This window comes from Dromiciops gliroides, chromosome 3 (assembly GCF_019393635.1).
Source record: "Dromiciops gliroides isolate mDroGli1 chromosome 3, mDroGli1.pri, whole genome shotgun sequence".
Classification (NCBI taxonomy): domain Eukaryota; kingdom Metazoa; phylum Chordata; class Mammalia; order Microbiotheria; family Microbiotheriidae; genus Dromiciops; species Dromiciops gliroides.
The window spans coordinates 451174011-451191345 of NC_057863.1; the positions used below are offsets into that span (position 1 = coordinate 451174011).

Below are 17335 nucleotides of genomic sequence, written 5' to 3' on the forward strand. Positions count from 1 at the left end.
CGGAACTGGTATTTCAGACTAGAACACAGCAGGAAAAAAAAAAAAAGTCTAGCAGCTGGACAGGGCAGCTAGCCCACAGCTGGCAGAGCTATGGAAGGACACCACCCTCCTCCCAGTTACAGGGTCTCAACTAAGGCATCAAGGCTTATGCCAAGGACCTGAAGGGCCCAAAAGAACACCACTTTTTCAGCTGACAAAGCAAGGGGCCAGTTCTAAGCTCCTTCTTCCCAAGGAGAGCTGGACTGGCTCCCAGGGAGGAGGAGAAGTTTTTTGATCAGCCGGGCCTGAACTAGGGACTAGAAGGAAGGTGCACCCACCCACCAGAGGGTTTTGCTCCGGCCCCAGGTGCGAGAATCGGAAGAAACACCTCCCTCCCCCACCCGGGGTCTTCCAGGAACCTCAGCTCTTACTCCTGACCTCCCCTCCTCCCTCTTCTCTCCTAGACCACGTGCTGGAGGAAGGCTCTGCAGCAGCCGCCCGGGCGGAGCTGCAGCGCCCACTCCGCCCACTCCCCGCCTTTCCCCGGTCCTGGCCGCCCACCTTGCCGCTCCGCCCCTTCGTCCGCCTCCGCCTCCCCAGGCAGCCCAGCCTCGAGCCTGCACCTCCCGCCCGGCCCGGCGAGGCTCCTGGTGAGCTCAGCCACCGCACCTGCCAAGCCCAGGGAGAGCCCAGCCGGGGTCGCCCCGGCTCCCTTTCTCCCTCTCTCTCCTCTCTGCAGGGTTTCTCATGACGCCTGAGCTTAGCCCCTCCACCTGCCAAGCATGACCACTTCCCTGCAAGATGGGCAAAGCGCCCCGGGGAAAGCGGCTGCCCGGGGCTTGGGGCTGGCCCAGGTGTGCAGTGCTGCCCAGGGGAGGGGCGACGCCAGCTCCCTGGCAGCGCGCCCTCCGGGGCTGCCCTGTCGGACGCTCCTGCCCCCTCTGGAGGGCGCCCATTTTTGTGCTGCAGACAGGTAGGTGGCTTCCGGGGAGGGGGAACTGGGCAGCGTCCCAGGGTGGGAACTGACCAGGGGTGAGGAGGACGGTCCTGGTGGGGAAGTGTGGGCTAGAACTCTGGCCAAGTTTGGGAAAAGTATCACAAGACAATCCCCCTTCTAGCTCACTCCTGGGATCGGTAGGACATTGCGATCTCACTGTGCCTTCTCATAAATAGCATTGTCCATTCATTGAGAGCTGCTTCTCTTTCTCCCTCCTGACACCCGCCTCTTCTCATTAGTGTAACCAGAAGGCAACGAAGACTCCAGGTTGATTTTTTTTTCCTTCGAGGCCCTGCAATTTCTTAATAAACACTCTTGGTTTCTTTAAACTAGCATAAATGAAACCTCGCCTCCCACACAGACATTACCGGTACCTAGCCAGAAAAAGCAATGCTCTGGATGGATATTTGATCAGTTTTGCTTCCCGCAGGCATAGGATGGAGTTGTTTAAAATATTCTCCAATCTTTATGCCATTCAGCATCAAGTACATTTGTAGTTGACTGTCTCTAAAGTAGGGCATTCCTTAGGAGAGAAAAGGCTGCAAAGGTATAAAGCCTACAAATCAAACCTATTATTGACCTCCTTCAACCCAGATGGCTCAGGTACAGCTTCTTCATTTATTTATTTATTTTTAGATTCAGAGAATTCCAAACTCTAGCAAAGTTACATTACTTTTCAGTATACCACAGTGTACATTTATACTAGCAAGTTCCATTAACTTAACTGCTTTCAAAGACTCAGTACTAGTTGCTGTTTTGTAGCTTAAGGATTTGAGAAGTCAACAGACTGTGTGTGGGCAACGTTTTTGAATGAAATTTGAAGTGAGATGAACCGCAGCTATAATTAATAAATATAACTTTCAAAATGTGATTACTAAAGTATAATAGAACAGGTTTCTCTAAATGCAGTAAAGATTCCCTTGGTTTCATTGAAGCTTTAAAAGGACTTTTTTTGTTTGTTTGCTTAGAGCAGTTTCCATAATAACCGCTTCTACAATTTTGGTCTACGTATTTTTGCTTCAGAAAAATTACCCCAAACTGCTGTTTACCCACATGCCTGATGGTTTGTGGAAGGTCAAAAGTGTAAAGGATATTACAAAAAGTTTAAGTTTCTTAAAATATTTTTAAAAATTTAATCCACAGAAAGTACACCAGAAAGCCTTTCAGGGTACTTTATATAATATTAGGTCTGTCACAGTACTGTTTGGCCTTAACAGTTTTAGATTCTGACAGCAATTATATTTTGCATTCTGTTTTATGTAAATTATATCCTATGTTCTGTTGGTTGCAGGAGAAAAAAGAAAGATCTCAATGTTCTAGAAATGCCATCTATTCCAAATCCTTTCCCTGAGCTTTGTTGTTCTCCATTTACATCTGTGTTTTCAGCAAGCCTATTTCCCAAAGCAAATTCAAGGAAAAAACAGGTATGAGTTTTTAGTTTTATTGTTATAACTCTTAGGATCGACAAAATCACATAACATCTTAAAAGACACATTCAATCTTCTGATTTAGGTTTTTGTGTCTGTGGATTATTTAACATGAATCATGAAAAAGAGGCTGACTTTCCTTATAGTATTAGCTTCGTGGCCAAAAAATTCCCCCCCAAAATATATGTGAGATCAATATGTATTTATAACAAATTGTTTTAAATGTAATATATTTAATAATAAAACCATATATATGTACTATGTATAAATATAATAACATATTTCCCTTTTCTCCCTTTTCAACAAGCATTTATTAAGCATGCAAAGCCCAAAATGCAGTGGTACCTGCAGCCAGAAGCTTATATTCCATTTGGGGATGGCAAGGGAGAAAGAGGCTTACAAGTATACACAAGTAAGCAAATGTAAAATATATGCAAAGTAATATGAATAATTTCAAGAGGGAGAAAGTGCTAATAATTGGCATGGGTGGTCAGAAGAACAAAATCTTTATGTAGGAGGTGGTACCTGCCTTGAAGGGAGTTGACCCTTCAAGGTGGAGATAAGTAGGGAGTACACTCTAGACTAAGAAGTCTTGATCCTTCGTCACCTTTGTCAGGCTTCTTTAATACTTGAGAACCTCCCTGTCCCCCATTACCTTTGTCACCATTTAGTAATTCAGTGGCAAAGTCAAGTGGGTTCCAAATCCCTTCCATTTTTCCCTCTTCAGCATTTTGAGTTCTTGAGGAAGGCTGTTTGGAGTGAAAACCTAGAAGCCTCTGGCTGCAGAGGGGAATGGTGGATGAGGAATTGAAAGGTGATATTTAGGCATTTAGGATTTATTCCTTTTCAAGGCATATAGTAGGTGCTTGATAAATGCTTGCTGATTTGAATTTCACAGTTCAGCTTTGGCCTTATGCATATGTATTTTGTGGGGAAGAAGGATTAATCAGCTTTACATCTCATTTTACTGATGACTCTTTCCACAGGCTTGGGGGTACATTGGGAATCAACAGGTTTCTACCCTTGGGCTTCTAGCCCAAGGAAGATAGGAAAGAAATAAAAAGTGTGAAAGGGGAGAGGAGAGATATTAGTTGGGGAGAAAAATTTGGGCTTAGTATCTGGAAAAAAACTTCCTAACAATTAGAGTTCTTCAAAAGTGCAGTGGGAGGGGGCAGCTTAGGTGGCACAGTGGAGAAAGCACCAGCCATGGATTCAGGAGTACCTGAATTCGAATCTGGCCTCAGACACTTGACACTTACTAGCTGTGTGACCCTGGGCAAGTCACTTAACCCCCATTGTCTCCCCCCCCCCCAAAAAAAAAAGTGCAGTGGGTTGCCTTGATCGATGATGAGTTCTCCCCTCCTTGGAGATCTTCAAGCAAAGGTTGGATGACTACTGTTTGGGCATTTATGGTGGCAAGTCCTGCTGAGTATTGGTTGAATTAGATGGTTGCTGAGATCCTTTTCAACTCTCAAATTTTATGATTCTGGTAGCAACAGAAGGGGGAATGCCAGCTAGCTTCCCTTCCCACTGGTAGGCATCTAACTGCTTTACTTCAACTCTTTCAGTACTCTGGTAAGGGCAGGTTATATTTCCTTCCAACGTCCATGTCAGCAGCTCAGTGCTATTTGAAAACAGAAAAACAGGAGTCTTTTGTTGGAAGGGGGGGGCGCAACATATTTTATTTTTCAGGAAATGCTTCCTTCTTAAGATTTCTATGTGTCTGTGCATATATTAGTATGTTGATATTGAGCAATTACTAGGGTATGGTTATTGGGGCTTCTCCCAGGGTGCCAACATGGGGGGTGTGGTTTTCAGTTCTTCTCCATGGCTATCTGGAGACCCTTGACCCTCAGTGAAATTGTGCTTTGTGTTCCTTACCAGTAGGACCTGCTCTCTTATTTGTTCCTAGTCCTAGTGTCCCTTTGACATGCAAGATGACACTGTTTCCCTTTCATGGCCCTATCCTGCTTCCTCCCCAAGCCATGAAAGGTGCAGTTGACTTTCTTTAGGGGATAAGCCTGTGCCCTTTTCTAGAACAAACACTTCCATGATTGAATTGTTGGACTGTGTTTTATACCAGTCCAAAAAGTATGGGTTCACTAAAATGTCTGGACCAAATTTTGACTTAGAAAACCACACAACACTATCTCTGTTCTACTGTATTTTAATTTACATGGTTAAATATTCCCCAAATACATTAGAATCTGCTTCAGGCTACACTTGGCCATGTGTTTGACACCTCAGTTCTATACTATCTTTTGCTGTGGTATACAGTGCTCCCTCACCTCCTTGGTGCTGCCACTCTCCCATCCTCATTTCCACCATTGTTCCCCAAGATCTTTATTCAGGAAGGAATTTCTAGTTGGCTATGTGTATATGTAGAGCCTGACTTGTGATTTATTAGGAAATTCCTTTTATCAATATAGATATACTGCTAGATACTATGACTTATTGAGTTACTTTGAGCACTTAAAGATTAAGAGACTTGTCCAGGCTCATATGACCAGTATATGTCAGAGTTGGGATTTGAACCAGGGTCTTCCTGGATTCAAGGCCAATTCTCTCTACTATGCCACACTGCTGCCTGTATAGTATGTAGGTAGAAAAGGCCAAAGTAATAGGCTATGACCCTATAATGATTCATTCACAGTAACTTAGAGGAGGAGTAGAGGAGAACAGGAAGGCATATGTAGCAATATTCCAAGGAATAATATCCTTTGATCAGTGTGAATTATATCAGGAAAAGGGATTTTCAAGCTCTTTGAAATTCCTGAGTAACTTGTTCATTTCCTAGATAATGGAAATCATTATCTTGAAGTAGGAAGTGGCAGTTGGAGGTGAGGATGAATACTACAGAATGTGAAATGGGGTCTTTTCTGGATTGGCATCCATGCTTTTTAGAGGAAAACTTAATATTAAATGGGAACTATGTGTCTTTAAATGGAAGATAGTAGTATGGAACAAGAAAAACTTTGTGCCTGGAGGTATGGTTCAGAATTAAGGAAAATGGATCCCAAAGAGATGGGTGGCTGTGAGGAAATGACTAGGTTTTGGTGTGCTGGGTGTTTTTGAAAAGGTTGGGGGAGAGGGCAATGAATATTAGATCACATTGCATTCTAGACTGAAGAATGTTCATTTGGGGTTTGTTTATATCTTAGGATGAGAAGAGGACTAGGTTAATGTTTGGATCCACAGGCAAGATATGTCTACTACAAATAGATGTCTTGAGTGGAGGATATTTCTAAGTGACAATCTCTGAGGCAATAGTGGTGGAGATGTCATGGGGGACAGTGACTAACTTATATTGTTTTTTTTTTTTATCTGAGTATTATGTCCAGTCAGAGGAGCATCTATGCCTGACAATTATTAAAGTGAGAAGTATTGCATTGAGGGGAGAAGGCCATATCTGTTGGTGTACTTGTTTCCCAAAGCAGTGAAAAGAACAAGTAGACTGAGACTGAGGAAACCTAGGTATGAGTTTGAGCTTTGCAACTGAGAAAAAAATTATTTAACTTTTCTGGGTCTTCTTTGAAGGAGAAAGGGTTTGGCCTGGATGACCTTTAAGGTTTGCTACAGCTCTGAGAGACAGTTCCTAGGGCTGAAAATGGGTGGATTTTAAGTGTAGGCCATTGTCCCTATCTATAAAAACTTATTTGGGGAAGGATGAAATGTTTGGGTTTTTTTTTTGTTTTTTGCAAAAGGGAAGAATGTTTCTACTGTCTTCATACTTGTTTCTTGCTTTGGTACTCTTCCCAGCCTCTGTGGACCATCTAATCAGGCAACTGGTTTCTGCAAAGATGTCCTTATTATTCAATGATCAGAGAGAATTCTCTTGGTCTGGACTAACATGCACTAGTCCTGAACATAGATCAATCCTGGAAGATGACTACTTGTACACTGTAAGCTTCATTAAGGCAAGCACCTGTCTCTTCATACATTTTTTCTCTCTCCAGTATAACTTAGTATTCCATATAGCATAGGTGCTGAAAAATAGTTTAATTTATATTTTTACATATTTTAATTCAAATACACACACATATAGTTATCAATATTTTGACATATGTATATATATGCATATATGTATATATGCACATATGCCTCTGTGTTTATATATATGTGTGTGTGTGTGTGTGTGTATTATGGGTAGAAAGAGGAGGAACTAAAAATTGATGGGGAGAGGCACAGCTAGATGGCACAGTAGATAACACGCTGGCCCTGGATTCAGGAGGACCTGAGTTCAAATTTGGCATCAGACACTTAGCACTTACTAGCTGTGTGACCCTGGGCAAGCCACTTAACTCCAATTGACTCACAAAAAAATTGATGGGGAGATAAGATTTCTTTTTTTTTCCTTCTTGATTCCATTTTTTTCCCTTGACCTTACATGTATAAGTTTTTTTTTAAAAATGTTTTTATGTGATCATTTCTTTGAAATTGGTTGACACATGGAAACAAGAATATGACAATATAACTCTTTAATGTTTACATGGTCTTTTTTCATGCCTTATTTTGTTTGAGTTGCAAAACAACCCTGTGAAGTAGATTCACCAAAGGTATTATTAGCCTGATTTTATTGGTAAGGAAACTGAGGCCCATGGTCACATAAGCAGTTAATGTCAAAGGCAGGCTTTATGATATCAAGTCTGCTATTCTTTTATCACACAGCCTTTCACAGGAAGAGAAGACCTTTCTCTCTCTCTCTCTCTCTCTCTCTCTCTCTCTCTCTCTCTCTCTCTCTCACCTAGGATGGTGTCAGCCATAGGTTCTTGAAATCTACATCTTTGGATTGCAGTATCTTCCAACCATTATCCAATTGGAAAGAAGTCAAGTATAGCCCTACAAGTGTCTGTCCTTTAAGGATCTGCATAGTATGGTTAGGATGCTATCATTTGATCACCACGTGATGAACTTTTAAAACCATTACAATTCATGAAGCTCCTCTGTTAAGGGATAGAGGAAATGGGATGTGTATTGGTGGAAGGAGTACCCATATGTATGACTTATATAGAGTCTTGCAGTATTGAAGTGTTTGTGTATAAAAATTTGTCTTAACTAGAATATCTATATAGTGTTATCCTTAGATTTTTTTTTGGTCAAGGCATTTGATTTTGTTAAATATGTGATATAAATAACTCAGGATGAAAGGTTCTTCTTATTTATATTTATAGTTGAAACACAAGAGAACAAATGTATGATTCTGTTGTGTTTGTTCTCTCATTTTCTATGTAATCACTAGTGTCTTTTTTTTTTTTGAGAAGGTAAATTCATTTAAATAAATATTAACTTAGGGCTTAAAATGTCCAAGACATTGTAGGCATTTTTCTAGGCATTTTCAACATAGCAAATTTTGAAGGATTCAACAGAAGATTTAACAGAAAGAGTTAAAAACTTGTTTGGCCATTCAAAACCATAGTCAAAATAATTTTACAGACCATAAGTATTTTTTTTTTTTTACAGTTTGAGATGCCTGCATAATGCATGAGAGGCAAAGCGTATTGAAGCCACAAATAGGACATGTTTCATCTTCCTTAACAAATAAAATACCCAAGTGTACAACATTACTGGTCTTTCTTTTTTATTAAAAAAAAAAGAGAAACTGGATTCTTTTCTCACTTTCTCTTTTTTATTATGCCAACAAAAAATATATTTCCTAGGCAAGTCCGCTCATGCTCCTCTATAATGTTTGTTTGAAGATTGCCTTTCATTATTTAGTAGATGTTTGTGAAAAGTTGTATACAAATGGTGTGTTTTGTAAGTTGACCAATATAACTCATTTATAGAGTAATTGCATATAGCCTTTATTTTATTTTTTCTGACCTTCATTTTACAATAACCCCTAATAATTCATTCCCTGGTGGGAAGAGAATAGAAATGTAAATAAAACTAACTATTGAATGTTCTACTATTCTGTTAGGTGGGGAGCCTGTAACTGAAAGACAAATCTGACCCTTGGTTTGGCTTTGTCTGATTCATGAAGTTATGTTGTACTTGTCCTAACAAGCACTCATTCTCAAGAATTTTCTAGGAGTTTGTGACCCTTGTATAGTTTTTTTTTTTAAAAAGGTTGTTCATCCCTAACTTTAAGTGACCTAATATGAATCCTTGTGAAGAATCATCTTTGTTCTCCAGATGTTTTTGATTGTGTACCCCATCACCAAGAAATTTTGAGTATATGCCTCTAATATATGCATATTTATCTCATATATGTACTATTTTATTGATACACATTATAAAATATATAAAGGAAAGTTTAAACAATGAGATAAAGATAAAAAACTTAAAATTTTATTTTATAAATAGTACAAAAACCCTTTTGGCTCTAAGACCAATGTAATTCATTATATTTTAAAAATTCGATGTGTGTCCTGAGGATAGAGTGAACTTTTAAATAATAATTGTTAGTAATTATTTAGTTTATTTGATCAATGTATGTAGCCAAGCTGGGAAATTTCTTCCTCCTCTCCCTCTTCCTCCCCCCTCTCCCCTTCTCCTTTTCTTCCCCCTCTTCCACTTCTTCCCCTTCCCTTTCCTCCTCCCCTTTCTCCCCCCTTTCCTCTTCTTCTTACTTTTTTTTTTGGAAATACTTTTTTTTAAATTGGAAAACAGAAAATAACTACAGTTAATTATTAGGTCATAACTGTTAACTTCACAGGTTTTTAGGAGTCATAGTTTTCTGTGTGTAATATATAATGGAACAACAATAAGCAAAAGTGAATTTTGACAACAATGAACAAAATGTCTCCGATTTCAACTGAACAGAAACTTTCCAGTATAAATCCACCCCCACCTTTTCTTTATGTGGTTCTGCTGAGTGAATGCTATCAGATCTTCATCTCCTCTTCATGTTTGGATATTTTAATTGTATTTTTGTACGAGTGTGAGGAACCGTGAGAAGGTGAGTTTGGCTGGACCACGGAGTTCAGGGAAGGAAGTATGCAAAATAAAGTCTAGAAAATGAGGTTAGGGACATAATGTAAAGGACTTTAATGTAAAACGGAGTTTATATTTAATCCAAGGCAATAGGAGGCCACTGGAGTTTGAGAAGTTTAATTGAGTTTCTACTGGGGAGGGACATGATTTAGGAAAATCACTGTGGCAGATGTGTGTAGGATGGACTGGAGTGGATTTCAGGCAGAGACAAGAAGTCGTCGGCCATTGCAGCAGTACATATGGTGGTGAGGACCTGAACTTGGATAATGGCTGTGTGAGAGGTGAGAAGGGGATAGGAGGTGCCAGATATTGTAGAGATAGAAATGACCAGATTGGACAATTGCTTCAATATGTGGGGCAAGAGAAAGTGAAGATTCTAGGATGACTCTCAGGGTAACGTGGGTGACTGGAAGGATGGTGGTACTCTGAACAGAAACAAAGAAGTTTGGAAGAAGGGGGGCATATTAAGGAGGTAGATAATGCCATATGATCTATGATGCAGATTACATCTGTATCTGTGTTTGCTTGTCCCATGTGATTTACTCTGTGCCAGCCAAAATGAAAAGGGAGGGAATGAGGTACAGAGTGCACTCTCAGAAGAGTGAGTGCCTTTTGCAACATGAGGTGATCTTGGTAGGTGGCAATTTGCTGGGGGGACTGGAATTTTTCTAAGGAAACATGTGCAGTTGCTGCTATGAGTGCCCACATAGTGGTAAGGTTATCAATGTCCCAAGGGGGCACAGTGGCAGTAATGGTGGTGGTGATGGTGAAAGTGGGAGAGTATTGGACTGGCCCCATGATTGGCAATGGTAGGTGTATATTTAGAAAATGTATTTTGTGTAAAGATGATGCAAATATTAGTTATTTTATTTCTTGACATTTTCTAAATTGTTTCCATGAAATATTTTGTGTAAAGATGATGCAAATTTTAGTTATTCCAGAATAGGAAATACTCAACATATACACTGGTTATGTTCTGTTCATTTTAAAAGTATGTACATTGTTTGGTACTTGAACACATTTTCCCTTACAATGTTATAAATAGTGGTTAGATTCCCAGGCTATCCCCCACAGAAGCCTATTTAAAACATAGTACCATACATTTTCAATGAAAAATAGTAGACAGTAATACTGTTGCAGTACTAGCAAATGAACAAAAGAACAAAAATATATAAGAAATTTTCAATTTTCATGAATGCTGGTGCCTGAGGAATATAGCAGGTTTAATGAGAGAAGAATGAAGTTACAAAAGGAGACCTTTATTGAAGTTTTAAAGGGAACTTCTAAGTTTCTTGCAGAAGTTTAGGATTTAAAAAAATTTATTCTGAATTAATACATCAAAATGAGTATTTCCATATACACAGCAGAACACAAAAGAATGTCCTTTTGTTTTTGTTTCCTCATTAAAAAAAGTTTATCAAGTCCCATCACTACTGCCAACCCTCCCTTCTTTTTCTTTTCATCAGACCTGTAGAACAGAATCAGTCTACCTACATGTCATATGTTTTTCTTCATTAACTCTTTCAATAACTTTTGAAGACATTAAGATTCTGAAAGGACACTTTTTTTCCCTCCTCTTGCAGAATATTAGCCATACATCATGCTTTGGCTCCTACCATTTGCTGAAATTAATTTACTGGACTTTAGTGTTTGTATTTCCAAGTACCTACTCAGCTCTGGACCTTTCATCAGAAATACTTGAAAATCTTTTATTTCATTAAAAGCTCCTCACCCCCTTATTTATTTATTTATCTATCTATCTATCTATCTATCTATCTATCTATCTATCTATCTATCTATCTATCTATCTATCTATCTATCTATCTATCTTTAAGTGAGGCAATTGGGGTTAAGTGACTTGCCCAGGGTCACATAGCTAGTAAGTGTTAGGTGTCTGAGGCTGTATTTGAACTCAGGTACTCCTGACTCCAAGGCTGGTGCTCTATCCACTGCACCACCTAGCTGCCCTCTCACCCCCCCTTTTTAAGGTATAGGATATACTATAGCTTTCTGAGGTAAGTTATTCTTGGTTGTAAGCCTCTTTATTTTGCTTTTTGCAATCTTGTATGCTGAGATCCCCTTTCATTTACAGTAAAAACTACTAGATCTTGTGTGAATCTGATGTGGTTCCTTGGAACTTCATTAAGGGTGCTTGAAGTCTTTTTCTTTCATGTGGGGACTCTGGATTTTGGCTATGATATTTCTGGGATTTTTCCTTTTGGGAGTACCTTTCAGGAGGTGATCAAAAGATTCTTTGTTTCTTTACTTTGCATTCTGATTTTAACAGTTCAGAGCAGTTTTTATTATACACCAGGCTTTTTTTAAAAGTCATGATTTTTTAGGGAATTCAATGATTTCTTTTTTTTGTTGTTTGTTTTTTGTTTGTTTGTTTGTTTTATTTTTGCAGGGCAATGAGGGTTAAGTGACTTGCCCAGGGTCACACAGCTAGTTAAGTGTCAAGTGTCTGAGGCTGGATTTGAACTCAGGTCCTCCTGAATCCAAGGCTAGTGCCCTATCCACTGCACCACCTAGCTGCCCCTCAATGATTTCTTAAAAATTAAATTGTCTCAATCATGATTCGGTCTTGTGCCAATTTTGAGTTTTTCTGGAGTAGTCATGTAGAAGCTTGGAGGTTTGCTTCCATTCCGCCAGCCATCTTGGCTAGAATTTTTAGTAGTTTAAAAGTTCATGACACTGATTTTTATCTAATTTACCTTGTAATTCATGGATATCCTGTAGGAATGTTGTTTTTAGGATGACCAGTTATGATTATAATTATTTTTTTGGCTCACTGATGGAGTGAGGTGGGGATTGAAGAAGAAAAGAGAGGTTTATGAGGTAAGACGGAAGAACAGGAGAAATAAACTTTAAAATTATGTTTGTGTTTAAAGGGGTGGCTCAGCTAGAATCAACTGAGTATGATGAGGCACTCTGAGATGTTGGATTACTTCCTCACGATTGCCACCGGGTGGCACTACTCTTCCATGACAGCTTGGATGTCATCAGACTTGATGACAGATTTGCAGCTGGAAGCGACCTCATTGGTCCTTTTGTGGTTCAAATCCTTCAGTTTTAGGGACAAAGAAACTGAGGCACAGAGATCACAAAAGCTAACATGGGCAGAAAGTGTGAAAGTCAGCATTTGAGTTAAAGTTCTTAGACTATACAGTTTCATACAAAGGTTACTTTTGGGAGGAGGTTTTGAAGCAGCTTTGATGTGTCTGAACTTTGGAAAGAACCATTTGTATATATGAATAATTTATACGCTTGGGGAATTAACTGGATGATGCTAAAGGTATAGCTTTCAGCACAAGATACCTATACTTTTTCTTTTTTGGGGGAGAGCAGAGCAATGAGGGTTAAGTGACTTGCCCAAGGTCACACAGCTAGTAAGTGTCTGAGGTCATATTTGAACTCAGGTGCTCCTGAATCTAGGGCCAGTGCTTTATCCACTGTGCTACCTAGCTGCTCCTATATCCCTGTACTTTTAATATTATCTCATTATGTGTTTAATATCTAGTTAATTAATTTGATCCATATTTAATAAGAAATGCTTATTGCGCCCTTAGAAATAACAAATTAACATTAAGTTAATTTCAAATGAATTATATTTGGTAAATTATATTTATACCTTTGCAAATTAAAAAAAAACTGAAATATTGAGATTTCCAAAAAAATTGTGAATACAAATACTTGGTATAGTATATTTACTTAAACATGAACTTTATTTTCTATTTCTTTGAGATATAATAAAAGAATAGCCTTCCATTTTTCTTGAGGTTATTATCTATCTTTGGAGAAGGACTTGGCGGTTGGGGAAGAGTAGGTTGAGTTGTTGTGCTTTAATCTAAATAGGACAGAGATAGGGGCTGAACCTGTGATTTCATTGATATAGGGAAGACACCGTTTACCAATGCAGGTTAGCACGTTCTTTGCAACTTATAGACTTAAAGTTGCCTAGAGCAAAGCTTCTTAAATACCCATATGGGATCGTGTAACTGAATGTGGGAGGTCATAAAAATTTGGTAACAGTAAAAGGTTGTGTATATGCATTTTATATACAGATATACTCAGGGTTGCGTAAAAATTTCTTGGGTGAAAAGGGGTCACGAATGGAAAACGTTTAAGAATCCATGGCCTAGAGAACTGAGAGGTTAAATAACTTACCTACAATCACAGGGGAAGTATGAAAGACTGGGCTCACACTCAGATCTTCCTGTCTCTGAGGCCAGATCTTTATCCACTCTGCCATGCTGGCTCTCTTCAGTATTAGTAGGAACCTTCAAAAATTTAAAATACCCCAGTGTATCTGTGATTTAATTAATGAAGGTATATTCTCCAACAATGAAAATTGCAGCTCATTCTTGTCCTCCCATAAATTTACGAAGTTTTCTTGACATTTTAAGGAGTGGGCAAGATATCCATCGGTTATTTCTTTCTTTCTTTTCTTTTTTCTTTTCTTTTCTTTTTTTTGCTATGTGACCAACCCCATATGTTTTCCAATCATACATTTTTTATATCATTTGTATCATTACTTCTGCAGAATTCTTTGTTTGTAATATGTTTTATCTTACTCGCACCCACGGTGCACAGCTCCAATATGCACTTTCAAAGCAACTCCCACAGATTTCTAGTATACTTTTAAAATTAAATTAGGATCCCTCAATTAATTTTAAAAGTGTGCCAGAAATCTGTGGGAGTTGCCTTGAAAAATGCAGATTGAATAGCAATGAAGATGCTGTTGTAAAGCATCTGAATGTACCTGAGAACAGGGGAGGAAGAGCTGGATTTGGCTACCTCTGCTCTGCCCTCTAAAGAAGGGATAAGTAGAAGAGGAACCTAGTCCAGGAGAAGGGGAGAGGTGGTATTGTGAGATGGACTGGAGAAAGGGGATTGAGAAAGAAGTTTGAATAGCAGAGGCTTCGTGGCACCATGCAGGAGAGGAGATGGATGACAAAATGGCAGATCTGCTGTGTGAGGGTCTGAGACTGAACCTATTCGAATAGCTTAGAAAGAGGTGGAAGAAAAGAATACTGATGATGTGTTAAGTTAAAGAGTTTCCACTAAAGCTTTACTTTGATGCCTCCATACATTATAGAAGAGACCCTGAATTTTTGAAGGCTATAACAGTGAGAGTACCAGCTTTGGTAGATTCTTGCAAACTGTGAAAACTGAGTAGGGGCCAGTTAGAGACTGTATATCTTTCTGAGGAGGACCAAATTATCTAAGGACCAGGCTAACCATTAACTAACCATCAGGCTAAGAGAAGGTCCATCAATAATGAATGCATTAATGTGCATGGATTTTTTTCTTTGGGGGGAGTTAGACCCACCCATTAAATTGTTTGATAAAGTATAAAATTGCATTTTGAATGATTGAAATTTCTTGTGCCCACCTGGATGAAATTATGTATCTTCTAAGGATTATGAATAAAAATGGCCAGCATTAATAAAGTGCCTTAAAGCTTGCAGAGTAGTTTACATTTATTATTTCATTCAGTCCTCACTATATCTCCAGGAGGCAGGTGCTATCATTATCTTCATTTTACAGATGAAAAAGCTGACACAAATGGTGGTTAAATGACTTAGCCAGGGTCAGGTTTCTGAGAAAGGATTTGAATTTAGAACTTCCTTATTCCAAGTCTGGTACTTTATCCACTATGTGTTTCCTATTTTGGAGAAAAGGGAAAATCTATGTTGTAGGCTAGTGAGAGAAGGATGAGTGAGAAGATAGGATTTCTTAGGGTAAGAGATAGGGAATTTCACTTTCGTGTGAAGGAGAGAGAGAGAGAGATAATGGAAGTACAGTTTTGACCAGAAGCCAGAGGACCAATGTAGAAGAAATCCCTCCTCTTCTCTAACTAAGAACAGACATTTATTAAGCACATGATATATGCGGAACATTCTTCTGGTTGCTGGGAGAAGTACACGTTTAGACAAAACATGGCCTCTGACTTTGGGGAACTGGTGGACTTGGCACCAGATGAGGTGGGATGACAGGTGAACTGAAGAGAGTGAGGATGGCTTTCACCAAGGTGAGATTTTCTAATGCTGTTTTAAACCTTGAGTTAAATGGACTGAATACTAGGAATCTATGTTGAACCCTGGAGATAATCTTTCATTTTTTGTGTGAAGGACAATAATGGACAAGGTTAGAGATAACAGTAATTTGAGGAGAGGGAGTGGTGAAGAGTCCAGGGATCCCAGGTTGTTCATCTGTATAAGGAATTCCATCCTTTTTATGGTGAACAATCCCTAAGAATGATATTAGGGAATCCTAAAATGAGAGACAAGAGAATCACCAGGATGTGGAGGGGTAGATTCTTTCTCTACTCTCCTCCCTGCCTCCTCTGTCACAGATATTTAACTTTCCCCTGCCCCAAACCATAGAGAATAATAGTATAAGGTTTGGCATATGTCATTACCTCCCATGGACAATAGAAGTCCCTCTTCACTTTGTGTTTGAGAGGATTGACAACATCTATCAAGATCTGTGTACTTAATTTTTTTTGTGTGTGTGTATGTGGGGAGCAGTGAGGGTTAAGTGACTTGCCCAGAGTCACACAGCTAGTAAGTGTCAAGTGTCTGAGGTTGGATTTGAACTCAGGTCCTCCTGAATCCAGGGCTGCTGCTTTATCCACTGCGCCACCTAGCTGCCCCCCTTAATTTTTAAAAATTACAGATTCTGCACACAGTTTTGACATGTTTTGGTTTTACCTTACAAATATTTCTAGATTACCCACACCCCATGAGAGCTCTCCTAAATAAAATAAAGCAAGCAAAACTTACAATACAATGACTTCAGATGAAAGTGCATGCAACATTCCACACCTGTAGCACTCACCTCTGTTTTTAATGTATTTTTTTAAGAAACAGAAATTTATTTTTTCCCTTATCATCAATATTCCCTAATATCATTGAATAAAAGACAAGAGAAAAGCAAAGCAAATGCTTTTTAAACAAATATCTATAGTCAAGCAAAAGAAAATCCCCCATTGACAGTATCCCAAATAGGTATGTCTCATTTTGCATCCTAAATCTATCAGGTCTCTCTCAGGAGATATATCTCATATTTCCTTTTTAGTTCTCTGGAATTATAGATGGTCATTTCATTGATCATAGTTCTTAGCTATTTAAAAGTTGTTTGTTTTTAGTGTTGTTATTGTGTAAATTTTTTGCAAGGTTCTCATTTAATTCTTTATCAGTTTATAAAAGCCTTCAAAATTGTTCATTTTTATAAGACTGATGGTATAGTATAAATTGTTTGTCAGGTCCAGCTCGCTTCACTCTGTATCAGTTTAGACAAATATTTTTTTACCTCTCTCTGAAATTATTTATTTCCTTAGGTTTTTTTTTTACAGCTTAATAGTATTCATTCACATTCATATACCACAATTATTCAACTATTCCTCAATTAATGATGAATCCTTTTTTTTTTCTTTTGCTGTCACAAAAAGAACTGCTATAAATATTATTGCTCCCATGGGACCTTTTCCTTTTCCTTTGTTCTCTTTTGGGTAAAGGCCTAGTAATGATAGAGCTGGGATAAAAGTCATATGCCATTTAGTAACTTTTTTGTGTAAAATTTCAACTTGTTTTCCAGAATGGTTATATCCATTTGCAGATTCACCAGCAATGCTTTAATGTGTTTGTTTTTCCATAGTCCTGACAACATTTGTCATTTTCCTTGTTAATCTGATGGGTGTGATATGGTACTGCAGAATTGTTTTAATTTGCATTTCTCTAATTAGTAATGATTTGGAACATTTTTCATATGACTATAAAATAGCCTATCCTTTCTTTCCTTCAGAACTGTCTTTTCATCTCCTTAGAATAGCTCTTATTCTGAAAAATTTGAGTCAATTCTTTAGTATATGTCTTTGAAGTGATACTTTTATCAGAGAAATTTGTTATAAGGTTTTTTTCTAGTTAACTTTTTTGTATTCTTAAAACAATTTGACACTAAAATAGATTGATCACTGGAACATTATGTATACAAC

General features: G+C 38.5%; 1 protein-coding gene across 1 annotated transcript in view; it reads left to right on the forward strand.

Annotated features, from left to right (window-relative positions):
* Positions 1 to 320: 320 nt before the first annotated feature.
* GRB14 (growth factor receptor bound protein 14) overlaps positions 321 to 17335 on the forward strand; it is a 165964-nt gene continuing 148949 nt past the window's right edge. Inside the window, exons 1-3 of the mRNA XM_043990584.1 lie at positions 321 to 345; positions 444 to 952; positions 2268 to 2400. Of these exons, the coding sequence (XP_043846519.1) occupies positions 762 to 952; positions 2268 to 2400 (324 nt within the window). The 5' untranslated portion in view covers positions 321 to 345; positions 444 to 761. The remainder of the gene's footprint in view (positions 346 to 443; positions 953 to 2267; positions 2401 to 17335) is intronic.